Below are 15,899 nucleotides of genomic sequence, written 5' to 3'. Positions count from 1 at the left end.
CCATCCGGGACTGTACCAGAGACCATTTCTGACCTGCAGAATGTCAGCCTTGATTGACTGGCCAACTACCTGCCTAACCTCCAAAGAAACAAACAGATCTTACCACTGGCAAAGCAGAGACATGAGCGAGACAAGAGGTCCCGCTATCCCAGACAATCACCCTGACAGGAAGGAGGACGGTACCTGGGGGCACACTGCTACTGCATCATGGTTACAGAGCAGAGAGCGTGAGGACACATGCAGAGGGGTTGGAGGCAGGGATGTGTCTATCTGATCCCAGGCTTCAGGCTCAGCAGACAGCGACACCTGCACTCAGAAGATTCCCCGGCCATGAATCAGACAGGCAGGTCGTAGGGGTCAGCACCACAGATGGTTTATTAAAACTATGGGATAGTGCAAAAATATATATAAGCTATTAAAACATCCCAACCAGGTCTGATTAAGTCCACACAGTTCATGCCTTTTGAGCTGGTGTTTTGTTTGCTTTCTTCTTCTTCTTGGCTTTACCCTGCTTCCCCTGAGTTTCTTGGCCATGGCTCCCCTTGGCCTTCTTTGGCGAAGGGCCCTCTGCACCATCCTTTCCCGCTCCTCCTTTCCTCTTTTTGTTCTTCTTCCGTGCTGCGGCCCCCCCTCCCTCTGGGTCAGCCTCTCTGCCGCTCTCTGCCCCGTTCTCTGGGCCAGCCTCTCTGCCGCTCTCCGCCTCATTCTCCTGGAGAGCCTTTTTGCGGTTCTTGCGTTTCTTGGTAGCTGGCAAGAAGCCTTTCTTCTTCCGCTTGAGAGACTTTGCTCCAGGGGCGTGCTCAGGCCGGGCCACTGCCTTCTGCTTTTTGGGGCGCCTGTAAACCAAGAGCACCACAGATCATGGCATGTTCCAGCTAGGAAGGTGACATGCACCGCAGCCTGCCCCCTGTGGATGGCAGTACGGGCCAGTAACAGCAAGCGGAAGCATGAGCGCATCACGGGAAGCGTAACATAGCAAGCAAATAGAGCAGGTTAGCTACATTCAGCGCCACATAGAGTCGATTACATTATCTGAACATTTGTTCCATCTGATCACACGACAACCCCAGCTGGGCTGGAATCCAAGCAGATAAACAAGAGCTTCAGAGGAAGGCAACCCCAACTCCGGCAATGAACAATGCTGTATACATTTTGTGTGTGTGTGTCTGTCTCTGAGTACACAAGTTTGGGGGAGTGGGGGGACAGGAGGGGGAGCAAGAGACTTGATTGGGGCAGCCAGCTCAAAGATGGAAAGGAGGATCTCAGGGGTTCCTACTTAACTTTTGGGCTCATTCCAGCCCCTACCCCAGGCCTGTGCAAGTTCCCACAGGGGTGGAGGCCCCACAATATTTCCATTGCGGGGAGGCTAGCCCCCTCCGCCCCAGCATGAATTCATTCGTTATGCAGCAGCAGTTGCCCGTGTTTACAAGACGCTATGTGAAACCACACTCCTATTTAATTCTATCTAGTGCCCTTTGTCCTCGTACGGCATGACAGAAGAGGGAGGTCCAGGCCATTTTCAGCATGCCATCAATCCCAACTGACACGTCGACTGAGTCACCTCTAACCCTGCTAAGTTACACCAGCCTATGACAAACCCGGCCACCTCCCTGGATCTCCTCTGGAGGCAGCGTGAGTCAGTGAATCCAGGACCATTTGCCTGCTGGACCACTTAGGTTACAGCACTGCTAACAGCTACCGTGTATCTCAGAACGCACAGAGCAGGGATTCGGGAAAGGATCCAGTCTTGAATTTCCCTGACTTCTCTCCTTGTTTTTTAATCCAGAAAACCCTTTTCAAGTCAGTGTGTCTTCACCGCAGAGGTCTCGGGTTCTCAGGGCTGCTCATCAGCGACTCCACCCAGGAAAGATGGGGCCAAACCACACCATTCAGTGCGCTGCGACCCCTCCAGCCCCCTGGTGCCAGCCCAAGGAACTGACGCAATTCAACAACGATGCAGGGAATAAGATCTGGAATCCCTAAAGCCTCCCTCGGACACTGCCAGGCTGGTCGTTTGGGTAGCAACATTTGCTTTTATTATCTGCCATTATAACATGAGCCTTCAGCATCACTTAGACAGAATGCCCTTGAGTTAGGCTGAAAAATGAGAACGTGTCACAAAGGGGGAGAAAGTACCACAAACCCCCCGTTCGTTAACTTAATTGGATTCCACTTTGTTCCTTAGTTGATACATAAGCCACCAACACTCCACTCTGTCTCTGCTTACGGCAGCTGGGCCCTGTAAACTCAGGCAGGAGATCAGAGGGACAGAGAATGCCTAGCAATGGTTTCAGCTGTGGATAAAGAGTGCCAGTACTATTCCTTCATTGGTATGTTCTACCAGAGCTTACACTACTGCATTAGCAGGATAAAAGATGTTTTTAGGGATTTATCCTAATTACTTCAATGGGCTTTGGGTCAAGCCCTAAAAACCCAAACTGCATGCCTATGCATCCTGTGAAATGAGTCACACACACTCCACAAGTCCCTCCCCTACAGATCCTGGACCACGTCTTCTAATGTGTGCATAATAATTAAACTGACGCCACCACCAGGAAGTGGCGAAGCTGTAAAGTTTGATTTTAGCCCACAAACAAGACAGATTTCCAGAGACAGAGCATTTCTTTCTGCCCTTGGGCAGAAGTTAAATACAGTCCAACAACTAACCCACTCGGTCAGACAGATAAAAGACACATTCAGCCCCTGTGCCTGACTCCCACCCTGTTATTCCGAGATGGTTTTAAAGCCTTGCTGAGAGACGCGGAAACTAATGTGTTCCCTGCTCACAGAGTAACAGAGCTCAAGGAAGGGGTGGGAGCCTAAAACAGTCACCTAAACCGGCTGGCCTCGCCCTCCGGATCTCTTGCAATGGTCACAAGTGACCAGTGATCTTGAGAATCTAACTTGAGGCACCTCAGAAGGACCTGGGCACCCTACCCACTGAAGCGTTTTCATTTGGGCATCCAGAAAGCAGGGCACCCAAAATCACAAGTCATTTCTGAAACGGCTGACCTGCTTGCTACTCAGACCCATTGGTTAAGTATTTCTGCTCTCCTCATCCAGGACTGCCTCCACAGTAGCTAGTCATACTCACACGGTGAGGGGCAGAATGGCAAACCACTCCTCTCCAGAAATTCCTTCACTGCCCCTGTCTGCCCTGGGCTGCAACTCTGTTCCAGCTGAAGGCTGGTCCGCACTGCAAAGTGAGGTGTCCGGAGACAGCAGAGTAGCTAACTGAAGGTGATCCAAGATCAGGGAGAGCTTGCTTTCCTTCCCCCAGGGCTGACGAGACACCTGTACATACCACACTTGGCCTAATGAGGTCCCAACTCCACCAGCCCCATGAGCTCAGCTCAGGTTGACATTCAGTCTCCTATATGGCAAAGGCACTGATCTGTTTCTTCCTATTTCCCCAATCTGAGAAGCCAGAGCAGCACAGAAAGCCCAATGCACAAACTGGCGTAGAGGCCCCGGAGCTGAGGGTACATACGCAAATCCCAGCAGCTTCATGACGTTCCAGTAGAGACTGTCGAGGCGCACGGATTTCCCAAACCCCTCCTGCTGGCTCAGAGCTTGTAACGCCTGACTCAGCTCCACCAACTCCACATTCAGCTTCTGAAAGGAGAATTGTAGTAAATGAAGACAGACAGACAGACAGACAGTGAACTGCATTCAATCCTCATTCACAGTGGCACTGCACCCAGCTATTCCTTAAACCAAAAGCTACAACAGGCAAATCCCAACCCTTAGCCAGTTCCCAGCAGCCACTAGGCTTTTCCCTTCCTTAGGGACTGTCTATCTTGGGGGACAATGCCCTAGTACGTACCTCTAGTGCAAAGACGTTGCATCTGTGTCAAAACTGACTTGCACCTGCGTGGCTTATCCTGGTTTCAAACTCATCGGCCATCTTGCGGACACCCACCCTCCCATTCCTAGTCCCATAATGCCCCTGTAGCAACACAGTATTGCTCCCATGAGAAAGGGATGTTAGGACAGCATTTTTGTAAGGGGCCTTTAATGCAGTTTTATCCTTTTTTGGAATCAAAGCTAATCATGCTCTCTGCTCTGTCTCTTTATATAATAATATAACTACCACCCAGATAGCTCAAAGCACATTACAAAGTAGAGCAGTATCCTTATTCCCATTTTACAGATTGGGAAACTGAGGCTCAGGAAAAGGGGAAGTGACTTGTCCAAGCAGGGCCAGTTCAAGAGGCCCTATATAAGAGCTAGATATTATTATAATTATTGTGGACGTTAAGGGTTTTTCTGTCATCAGACTTAGCTACTAACTCATTTTCTAAAAGCTGTACAGGGATATAGACATGGGACTTGCACTGGCTTCAGTGGGAGCCATCTGGTTAAAAGCCCAGTGCAACATTTGGAAACAGACCTTCATGCAGGATGCAAACAGGACAGCTGCTGACTGAAGCAGCAGGCCTGTCAACAGCATGTATGATGGACTGAACCTGGAAGGGATCACAAATTCAGCCAAAGTCTGGGCTCACCTGCTGGTTCACAGTTTTGATGAGGAAGTTCAACAGCTCCAAACACTTAATGACTTTCTCCTGGTCAACTTTCACCTTGAACTCGGTCACCACCTTCAAACTCTGCAAAAGGAAGGAAGGAACATCAAACTAAAACGAAGGTGAATCAAACTAAAAAACAAAGAGCTTCCCTCAAGAAAAAGCAGACAACAAGCGATTCGCAGGTTTAAAACATCAGTAAAACACTCAGAAAGGCAAGAGGCATCAGACTGCAGGAGAGCCTAAGATGATAAGTGCCAGGAACTGCTATCGCTTGGGTTAATAAATGTGACCGAACAAAGCAAGGCACGATCCTGCATTGCTGGGAGACTGCAGCAATTAGAGACCTACTACTGTACGCGGGATAAAAGAGGAAAGTTAATATCTCACCCGCTAAAAGGAGAACTCCATTGCTGGAAAACAATGGATGGTGGTCTCTTCTACTGAGAGACCACCATCCAGTTCAACGGCAGCAGGACCGGGGATTTACACATAACTTGCTAATGCAAAACTCTATTACCACGTATGTCTAGGAAGCGCCAATCACGAGTCCCAACAGGGATCTTGTCAATCAAGTGTACGTTCACCAAAAAGGAGAGGGAAAAAATAATCTCTCTCTGTATTTCCTTTATGCACTGAAGGCTTTGAGACACCAGCATGCTTCGGCTTAAAGCAGAGCCACGCAAGCGGTAGCGGAGATGGGTTAAAAGGAGACCAGATTTATTTATGAGGGGAAGAAGGGAAAACAAAGCATGAAGGACAGTAGCAGCAGCCACCCTGCACAGAGATGCTGGGTCTTTTGTTGACAGGTGTTAGAATCCTGAATGCAGGTGCCCAAGTAAAAATCTGTCTATAGTGGAGTCAATAATAAGGCTACGATTTTTTCACAGTGGTCGCGGAAGTCACAGAATCCGTGACTTCCAGTGACCTCTGTGACTTCATCCCTGGCGGCCGGGAGCTTCGGGGTCCCCCTGCTGCTTGGTGGGGACACCCCACAGCTCTCGGTTGCCGCGGACACCCCAGAGTTCCTGGCCGCCCCAGAGCTCTGAGCCAGTGCAGGCAGTGGGGGACCCTGGAGCTGCAAGCCCCCACAGGTGGTGGGGGTCCCTAGTGCTGGGAGTGGGCCCCCACAGCTGAACTCCCCATTTTGTCACGCATCTTTTTAGTAAGAGTCACAGGCAGGTCACAGGTTTCTGTGAATTTTTCTTTTTATTGTCCATGACTTTTACCAAAAATATCCTTGACAAAATCTTAGCCTTAGTCCTCAGTGTTGCTACCTCACTGCACTATGCACACCCTGCTCTGGGCACACCCTAGGTTCCATGGTGGTGGGTTGTGACTTCTCAACTCCAGCAGAATAGTTATTGATTTAGGTTTTTTTTTTTTTAAAGAAAACAAACAGTCCAACAAAAGTTTTCACTCCCATCTTCATCTCCTCAGTACCTCAGGCAATTACAGTTAATGCAGTGAAAAGGGAACAAACCAAACATCAACTCCCCTGATAACCATGCTGCAAAAATAAGAAATAAATTCCCCTCAAAAGCCATGCAACATTCTCTGAAGGTCAACAAATCTGGACTGCTGTGGAGAGATCCACATGACCATCTGGCTAGAGGGAAGTAGAGGCAGAGACAAGATGGAACAGTCAGGCTGGTGGAGAAAGTTTAGGCTCAGATTTACCTCCTAGTATTATTATTATTCAAGTTACCAGTAAAGCACAGTGGATAAGAATACTATGAATTAAAAAATTACATTAAAATGAATTTAATTAATTAAAAAAACCCTATTTAACATTACATTTTAAATTATGACAACCTATGTTAATGTCTAAACTTAGATTATAATCTATTAAAATAATTTACTTTAAATATAAAAACAATACTAAATGGTACAGGTTGGCTGTCAAGTTTCAAAGAAAGTCAAACCACTAAACTAGAGGCAATCACTGACTAAGCACCTGGAACCAGAGTGTGTTGAAGTGCTAAACCACAGCTGCGGAGAGAGAATATTTTCTTCATTTCAGTTCATTCAATTAGTTCAATTCAATGACTAGTTCATTCAAAGTTAAGAAACCAACTGGGAGTTCAAAAAGCAGGAACACTTATTTTTATTCATAAATTAGAAGAGGAAAATGAGGCCTAAAAGAATGAGATTTACTAGTTCTGAAATCCTGAAGGACAGGGTGACCCAAAACAATCAGCTCAATTGACTAACTACAGATATTTCCTTTGTTTAATAAATCAGTTTTAAATGCAAAACATATTTTGATAAACTTTTATAAACGTCTATTCCTTATGTATCCAGTACATTCAAAGGCGCTTGTTGATGCTGACGGGGAGCTCAGCAGTACAGGTGAAAAAATAATTATCATCGAGTAAATAAGAAATGCATCATTTACCCCAACATACACATTTTGAAAATTAAGAATCTGAATAAATATAAGTTAAGCTATTTAATCGCTTAAATGAATGTGTATAGACATAGTGTATCCTCCTGATTAGCAAAAAACAGCACCAAATTTAGTGTAGAGGCTATATTTAGCTGCAAATCAGCATGTATTAATGGTTACTAACCAGTGACAATCAAACTTCCTTTAGGAAAATAACTAAAAAGTACAAGATTAAAATCGATGATTTAAATCAAGGTTTCCTGCTTGCTGATTTAAAATCAATTATTTAAATCGCTTTGATTTAAATCAATCCATGCTGCAATGAAGCCAAATGACACCAAGGGGGTGAGAATGACTGTACACTGTGTATGTAGGGAAAGGGGAGAGAGTTTATCTGGAACAAGTCAGGAAAGCCACAAGTTCACATGGGGGACAAGTGCGAAAAGGCACCGACCGCTGCAGAAAGTGTCTCAATGTGACTGTGTGCCAAGTGACATCATATGTGGAGTCCTGGAACACACACACGAGGTTATGAATTCACAACTACAGACCTGTTGAGTCTCTTCAGAAACTCCTCCTTTTCTTCTGCAATTCAAGATCCTGTCTACACTGAGCTGTCAAGGCTCCTGTATCAGCCAGTTCAATTTCAAATAGCAAACAGATATATAAAGATTGCAGTTTGGTCTCAGACAATTCACGAATAGTTTAGGAAAAGGACTACATTTGCTGAATAAACTTCCCTTGAGAATTGTTCGCCCACCTCTAGCAGAACTTTACTCACTTCAAACATAAAATAGAATTAAGAAGGTAAAGAAATATGGACATTAGTAAATGTTGAAGAGGGAGGATGCGCCAGTGGTCAGGAGACCAGTTCCCGGCTCTGCCACAGACTTCCTGTGTAGCCTTGTGCAAGTCACTCAGCCTCTCTATGCCTCAGTTCCCCACCTGTAAAATGGGGCTAATGGTACTGCCCTGCCTCTCGGGGTATTTTGAGGATAAATACATTAAAGAGTGTGAAGCGTGCAGATTCTGTGGTGATAAGTACCTGAAACAGAAATCAGAGCACCCACCCAGACGCTTATCCCCACTGTATCACATAGAACATAGGTCTCATTCTGACTCAACGGCCACACCAAGGCAACTCCAACAGCTTCAGAGAAGTTACTCCTGGTTTACACCAGAGTAAATGAAATCAGAATCAAACCCCTTACGTACAGCAGATTCTGAGGAGTATAAAGAATTCTATTGCACCAGGGAAGCGCCTTCTTTGACTGTGGATTGCAACATCAGGGTAAAACATCAGTTGGCAAGACAATCTGATGCATACCTTTACAGGAAAATAAAGCAGAAACATATCATTACATAACTATCGGAGTAGCAGGTAGCTCATTATCTTTAAGGGATTCCGCACCCCTGAATTAAATTTCTTACAAGAATACAATCATTTCATGATCAGGTCCACCAAATGCTCCACATCTACCAATCAGAGCCAGCAACTGAATGCCACCATGTTCTGCAAGCTAGAATTCACACCGTCACTCCATTTGACTTTCAATAAATTGCTGATTATTCCCTCTGGGTGGGTAGAAACTATGCTTCCCTTCCCTATGCCAGAGCTATCAATAAGCTCCAAGGTTACACACGAGTCAATGGCTCTGAAGTCTCTCAGGTAAAAGGAAAAAAACAAAACAAATATTAGCTGTGTAATTAAAAATACTCACATGCATGAAATTATTCCAGAGACGATGCACAGTCCATTTATTCCACTTACCCCTCCCCCCACAAAAAATCAGCAAGTCAATTTTTTGTTTAAACCACCAAAGCAGAGATAGATTTGTATTAAAACAATCCTTGCTAATAGTAAAATAGGGTGCTACCAGACTAGCATTATTCTTTGTATTCCGGTAGCTGAGATCAGTCGAGAGCGGGGGGGCCCCTTATGGTAGGTGCTGTGCAAATACCTAGTGAGAGACACTTCTGCCCTGAAGAGCTTATAATCTACACAGAAAAAACAAAGGGTGGGAGGGGGAAACTGAAGAGAAATAAAACTATTTGACATTTTGAAAATTAACAACACTTCTGATCATTAAAACAAAGACTTCAAAATCCCCATTGACTTTCCACCGTGTCTGCTGTTTGTGTCATTGTCTGAGCTTAGAGAAATGGTAGACAGAGACTCAATATTTTCTGTTCAGTTTGAGTTCTTGATTCCCAGGCACTAGCACCATGCCGTTGGGTTTGAGGCCTGATTCGGAGCCCTGTGAAATCAAAGGGAAGACTCCCACCGATTTCAGTGGGAGCAAGATCAGTCCTGAACTACCTACTGCCTAATTTTCAGAAGTACTGAACACCTGCAGCTCTGACTGAAATTAAAACGGCATTGGTTTGTCACCTTTGAAATCAGGTCTTTGGTGCAAATTCCTTTAATCTCAATGGATTTCAATATAACCAAACTGATGCAGTTACACTGGTGCAGTAAAACATGGGCTTTCGTCCCATTGCCTTAAGTGCTTTGCTAAGTTACTTCAGCAAAAACCCTGCTTTGTACCGGTCTGCACTGATGTAGGTGATTTGCATGTGAGAGGGTATTTAGATTTAGTTATGCCAGGCAAAATCTCGAGAAGACTCCAGCATACTGTTGACGCTATGTAAACATCTACCCAACCAAAACTATCACCTGCAAGTGGCTATTGGTGAGAAGCTCAATCAGACAAATGATTGGCAATCACCCAGCACAGAAGAACCCAATATTCATTCTTGCCCCTTGTGCAAGCTTCAATGGTGCAGAAGCTGGAGAGAATGATTTTAATGAAATCGGATCCAGACACGGTTTATCCTATTGGGTTTCTCTTCCAGCTCATGCTCATTTTTTGACAGGGGCAATGAAGATATTTTCCTCCAAGTGTGAAAGCACATTAGTTTATTCGAATCCTTGTGCACGTTACAGCTGAGATGATTAAAGCTGCCTCGGAAGCCTTGGGCACTCAATTCCCATTCTATTTTACGTAGCTTCTTACACTGCATTCATCACCATAGTATCTGTGCGCCTTTCCAGCAGCGCATTACGCGAGGCGACTAACTTCTGTCACAAGTGTTTATTCCTCTCATCCTCTCCGCAGAGGGAGACACATGGACAAGGGAGGATTTTTTAAGTTGTTATACATGCTACACCGTATTTATGTTGGACAAGGCGGGCCAATGCAACATGCCTTGCATTTGAAATGGAAGGTGGTGAGGTTTCTGATGGTCCTCAGTCCCTGGAGGTGTTTGTTTCCCAGCTGTGGGTCAGCCCATTTTAATGAGAATTATCTCCAAATCCCATCAGCAGCTTTGAAAAATATCAGCCCAAGTATTCTTGCCACCTGCAGCATAGACTACTGTTTGTACGTCACAGGCTTGCATGAGGGTTTGGTTTTCTTCACACCCCCGCAAACCTCTGCACTGTCTGTCTAGGTATGCAAGTCACTATATGGAATGCAATTTCTACTACTGAAAGCTCAAACTTTTAAAATTCATTTTACAAATGTAAAGCAGAAGTGATTACCAAACAACAGATGGCACACCAAATATGTAACTATTCTAATACTACTTCAGGCATCTGTAACATCCTCGCAAGATACTAACTAAACCCCTGCAAAATTGATAAATATCCTCCTATTATACAAGGGAAAACAGAGACATGGAGAGGTGAAATGACTTGTTCAAGGTTATGGAACTTGTAGTTAAAAGATCCTTCACAAGGACAGCTGACTGATCAAATTACCGTGTCACTCTCTCTAACCATCTAGGACATCCTTTATGTCCACACTGGCCTATTGGCCAATTACAGTATTTCCTACTGTTTCCATTGTTGCTACCCCAAGAACCACCAGTGCCACTTAACAAGGAAACTCAGCCCAGATTTCAGCTCAGCAACACCTTCGCCAGTTAAATCATTCTAGCACATCTGAGTTGTCAGCGTATTTGGGCAGGTAGTTCTCCAAGAGGAAAAAATATGAAGGCAGTTTTCACAGCTGGAATTCCCATCTCACTCCAAGCCAAATACCAGCAGCCGAGTCTCTACCTCATCCTGCTCATGTTCAAATGGTGGAAGTGGCTACACAGGGGATCTGCTGCCTCTGAAGGCTTCTGCCATTTGCAATGTGTGGCATTTCTTAATCTAAGCCTTGCTGCCCATAGGGCTGCTGTCTGGAGTGCAAAACACATCTGGAATTTTCCAATTCATTATTTTTCCAGTGTTACTAAAGCGAGTGAGAGACACAAAAACTGGTCTTCAACAGAGGACCAGAGTAGGAGGAAGCACAGTCCAGTGGTTTGGGGGCTAGCCTGGGACTCGAGACAGCTGGGTTCAAATTCCCTGCTCGGCCACAGGCTTCTTGTATAATCTTAGGCAAGTATCTGTGTGCCTCAATGTGTCTCTGTGAAATGGGGATAATAGCACATGCCTACATCACAGAGGTGAGGACACCGGAGTTGGTTATGGTCTAGGATACTACAGCAGTGGGGGCCACGTAGAACTGACAGTAAATAGCACATGTAACCTCTGTAGAAGTGATAACACAAAGCATATACCAGGGGGATGAAGAAAAACACACACACACACATGCACACACACAGAGGAAAAAGAGAAATATAGTCCTAGGCTAGGAAGTTAATGCACATTTGTAGCCAGGAAACTTCAGAAGGGAAGGGAAGGGAAAGCAGAAGAGAAATGCCCTCAGCTTCCCTCTTAAAAACAGGTCACAGGCTCACTCCCATGTTTAGTATAACTCTGGAGGCCAAACTGGCACACACTTGCACACCCAGTCTGGAGACACAGTTCCTGTGGTAATTATACCAGGTATAATTCAAGGTAACTAAACATGCAGGTAAGATAGATACGCTGTGTACATGCAAAAAGAAAAGGAGTACTTGTGGCACCTTAGAGACTAACCAATTTATTTGAGCATAAGCTTTCGTGAGCTACAGCTCACGTCATCGGATGCAGCTCACTGCATCGGATGCTGTAGCTCACGAAAGCTTATGCTCAAATAAATTGGTTAGTCTCTAAGGTGCCACAAGTACTCCTTTTCTTTTTGCGAATACAGACTAACACGGCTGTTACTCTGAAACCTGTGTACATGCAGTTACCTGATTTGCAAGCATCATTATGGTAACTTTGTAAATCAGGTGCAGTCACACTCCTCAACCAGCTACAAATCTGACCTTTAAAAAACAGAACAAAATACCAACCCAGAACCCGATCCTGCTGCTTTGTGCTGCCGGATCTCTGCACTTGTGCAGGGCTCCACCGAAGTCAGTGGGGAGTCGCCGTGCATGCCGGGGTTTGCAGAACCAGAGCCATGGTTGTATAAAATGTGTAAGACCTTGAGTTTCCCCCTACTCCTGCCAAGAGCTTTAAGTTACATTAGGTATTAAAAAAAACAGACAAGCAAATAAATAGCCACGCTGATCCAAAGCCCAAGCTGTCTCTCTCTCAAATACTTACGGTAGCATCTGAGCACCCTGCTGTCTTTAATCAGAGCATCTCTGTGAGGTGGGACAATGCTAAGATCCCCATTTTACAGATGGGGATCTGAGACAAAGAGTACATCTACACTGCAATGCAAATCCCCACAGCACCCACTCTCAGAGCCCAGATCAACTGACGTGAGCTCCCAGGGTTAAAAACAGCTGCGTAGATGTTTGGGCTCAAGCTGCAGCCCGGGCTCTGAGATTTCACCCTCCCCTGCCTTGCAGGGTCTTCACTGCGATTTTTAGCCCTGTAGCCCGAGCCCTGCAACCCCAAGTCAGCTGACCCAGGCCAGCCACAGCTGTGCCTCAGGACCCATTGAGAATAAGTCCACGCCCAGGGTTGTACAGGAAGTCTGTGGCAGAGCAGGGAGTTGAACCAGTGTCTCCAGAGTCCAAGGCCAGTACCCTAACCTGAGAGACACCCTTCCTTCCCTGAGCTATCTGGGGGGTGGTCAGTGGAAAGACACCATGGCAATGAAATAGGCCCTATGGGTTCAACACATCTCAAAGCCTTTACATTTCAGGGTGGGGTGCTCTGCAGCCTGAGGGAGCTCCAAGCAGTACGTCTTCTTGCCTGGTACTTTTGAAGTGCAAACAGTTAGTCTAGGCTGATAAGAAACACAGCGATATCCCAGATAATCATGCTGTTACTGAGAGAGGAGGGCTGGTTTCCTAGCTCAGGGCCCTGGCACCAGTTCAAAATGCTATATCCCTGGCACAACCTCCAGCATACTTCATTATATAAAACAAACAGCCCTTCACCTGACGTATCAGTCACAGCTCCGTGGGGTGGATCTTCCATTCAGTCAAACAAAACCCACAGCCAAGCTGCGTTCTTTCCACATGCCGCGCGCTATCCCCATCCTTTCCTCCTCCCACACAACAGACCTGGTTGCTAATGGATGGATGTACAGATTAGTGATGGAGTTCTATGCCAGATGTCTGCACCTTTCACTACCTCACATCCCCTGGTACACCCAGACATTGCCAAGGAAACTCCTGCTTTGAAGGTTATTGTCCAGCCCAGCAAACAGCTCAGCGAGCTTTTCAAATTACAGGAAGTCCACTCTAATGTTTAGAGCGAAGTTCACTCCTTCATTGTTACACAGAGATTTGCAAGTAGAAAGGATTCCTCTAGTTAGGGCCAAGAAAAAAAAAAATCAACAGCCTAATAAAAAACCCCCAAAGCATTCAATCTTAGGTACTTTCATGGGACCCACCACCATGCTATCTGAACACCTCACAATCGCACATGTATTTATCCTCACAATACCCCTGAGAGTAAGGAAGTGCTACTATCCACATTTTACAGATGGGGAACTGAGGCTAAGTGACTTGATTAAGGTCACCCAAGGAGCCTGCGGCATCCTAACCACTACCTCTCTGGTGGATTTTCACTACTTTTGCAACAGATGAGCGAGGCCCTAACCTATGACCTCATGGATACAAAAGCACAAACACTTTCACAGCTCCACCAAGCCCCCACACTTATCATCTTTGGCCACAACCAACTACAGTTTGCTCAATCATTTAATTTCAGCAAGGGCAAAAGGTTTCAAATGGATAGGCCTGAAGACAGAAGACCTCTGTTTACCCACAGAACAGGTCCAGCATAGGCAGCATCCGTGGAATGAGAGAACTCTTCTCCATTTGTACATTAAGGAAGGGCTATCAAACCATACTCCCAAACAAAATGGTAGCTACCACCAACACTATGGAGGAGGCAGCATATTATCTCCTCCCCAGAATGATCAGCTTGTGAGAAATCAGGCTCAAACCTCAAAATTTATTTCCCTTCCTGCCCATTTATGGAGGTTGTGCAGAAAGGCGGGTGAATTCCATGCTGCCCAGTTATGTGCATGCAGCTGATAGTGCAGGAAGCAGGAGGTGCAGGCAGGGATGGTAGGGCACAATTACTTAGCCTGGAAAGGACCAGTGTTCATGGGGATGTGGTCGTTAATGTGTGGGGAAGGAAGCGAATCAAACCCTCTTTTGTCCCTGGCCACGTGAGAGACCGAACAGATCCCTCTCAAAAGAGCATCACTGGAGGACTCTACGTTTTTCTATGCAACGTTTATTTTGGCAGACATGGAAAAAAAATCGGCGAAGACAAGTTCATGCAGAACATTTTATTTTTTTTCTGAGTTTAAAGCTTTGGGGTTTTTAAAAGCCATATAACAATACAGAAAAAGACAAACTGTAGGACAGCCAGGGTGCACGGGATGGAACAAACAGGACTGAATGCTTCCCCAGCAATATTCAGTGTCCACAGAGCACTTTAACAGCTCTGTCACATCTGCACAGCCATTCAGCAAGCTGGCTAGCTTATCGCTAGCGCAGGCACGTCCACCCAAGCTGCTGCTGAGATGTGCCCACAGACATACACACAGACTTACTGGCTCAGGAGATCACCAGGACACACACTGTGGCTGGATTTTTTTAAAAAGGACTTGGTGATTTTCACAGCCATGCAAATTAAGACGCCAACACAGGTCATCAAATATCATGCACTCTGGAGACTAAAGCTGGTCTACGTGGGAAAGTTCGACCAGTTTTATGGTTTCACTCTCTCTCCCACCATGTAAACTCTAATCCCGCTAGTGGCTTTTTCCAGTGTAGCTTAAACCTCTTCCTAAGCAACAAACATAAACTAACCCCCAAAAGCGTCCACATGGGGTGTTATAATGGCAGAACTAGATCAACATTAAATTCATGCCTCAGAGGTTATATAGAGAAAAAAAAAACAAAACAACTTTCCCATGTAGACAAGGCCTAAAATGATCACCCATGGGGGTGGAGGGGTTCACAAACACACACAAATAGGTGTATCACAGCATGGGACGTTTGCACTTTCCTCTGGACACCTCAGTTACTGGCTATAGCCAGAGTTCTTCATTCCAGGGTAGACAGGCTAACGGTCTGATGTGGTATCAAATTTGGCACAAGTTTCTCAGCACAGTGATGGGTTGAGCACAGGAACAGCAGCACTGCCTGCTGACCCCTCCCTTTGTACAGGATGCTACACTGATAGGAAATTAAAAACTAATCCAGGCCATCCCAAGATGCATTTACAGGAGAAGGCAGATCAAAACAAAAACCAACCCGCAAACCACTGTTGACAAGCCAAGAAAAGACTGACCTTCACAGACAGGTTTTCCACAAAAGCTCAGTAATAAAAGTACCAATTTTCCAGTGACACGTCTCATTAACTCTTCTCCATTTCCCTCTGGCTTTCAACTCTCAACACCTACTTACAACCTCAGTTGCAGCATCCTATGCAAGAGTTGACGGGGGGTTGGTCATGCAGCATTAGACTTGGCCACAGAAAAGGGGTCTCTGGTAATGCACTCAAACAGTCTGCCCAAGGCCGAGAATTACATTGGCTCCTAACCAAATTTTATCAATGGGTCACTGGCCCTGAGACGACTTTAAAGGCAGGACAGCAGCAGAGTAGGAGGACAAAGAGAAAA

General features: G+C 45.7%; 1 protein-coding gene across 1 annotated transcript in view; it reads right to left on the bottom strand.

Annotated features, from left to right (window-relative positions):
- Positions 1 to 357: 357 nt before the first annotated feature.
- MYBBP1A (MYB binding protein 1a) overlaps positions 358 to 15,899 on the bottom strand; it is an 80,187-nt gene continuing 64,645 nt past the window's right edge. The window contains exons 25-27 of the mRNA XM_037880167.2: positions 4,509 to 4,610; positions 3,491 to 3,615; positions 358 to 836 (exon numbers count right to left, since the gene is read on the bottom strand). Of these exons, the coding sequence (XP_037736095.1) occupies positions 455 to 836; positions 3,491 to 3,615; positions 4,509 to 4,610 (609 nt within the window). The 3' untranslated portion in view covers positions 358 to 454. The remainder of the gene's footprint in view (positions 837 to 3,490; positions 3,616 to 4,508; positions 4,611 to 15,899) is intronic.

This window comes from Chelonia mydas, chromosome 17, assembly GCF_015237465.2.
Source record: "Chelonia mydas isolate rCheMyd1 chromosome 17, rCheMyd1.pri.v2, whole genome shotgun sequence".
Classification (NCBI taxonomy): Eukaryota; Metazoa; Chordata; order Testudines; family Cheloniidae; genus Chelonia; species Chelonia mydas.
The sequence above is the reverse complement of the archived record's forward strand: the minus strand, read 5'-3'. Positions and strand labels throughout refer to the sequence as shown.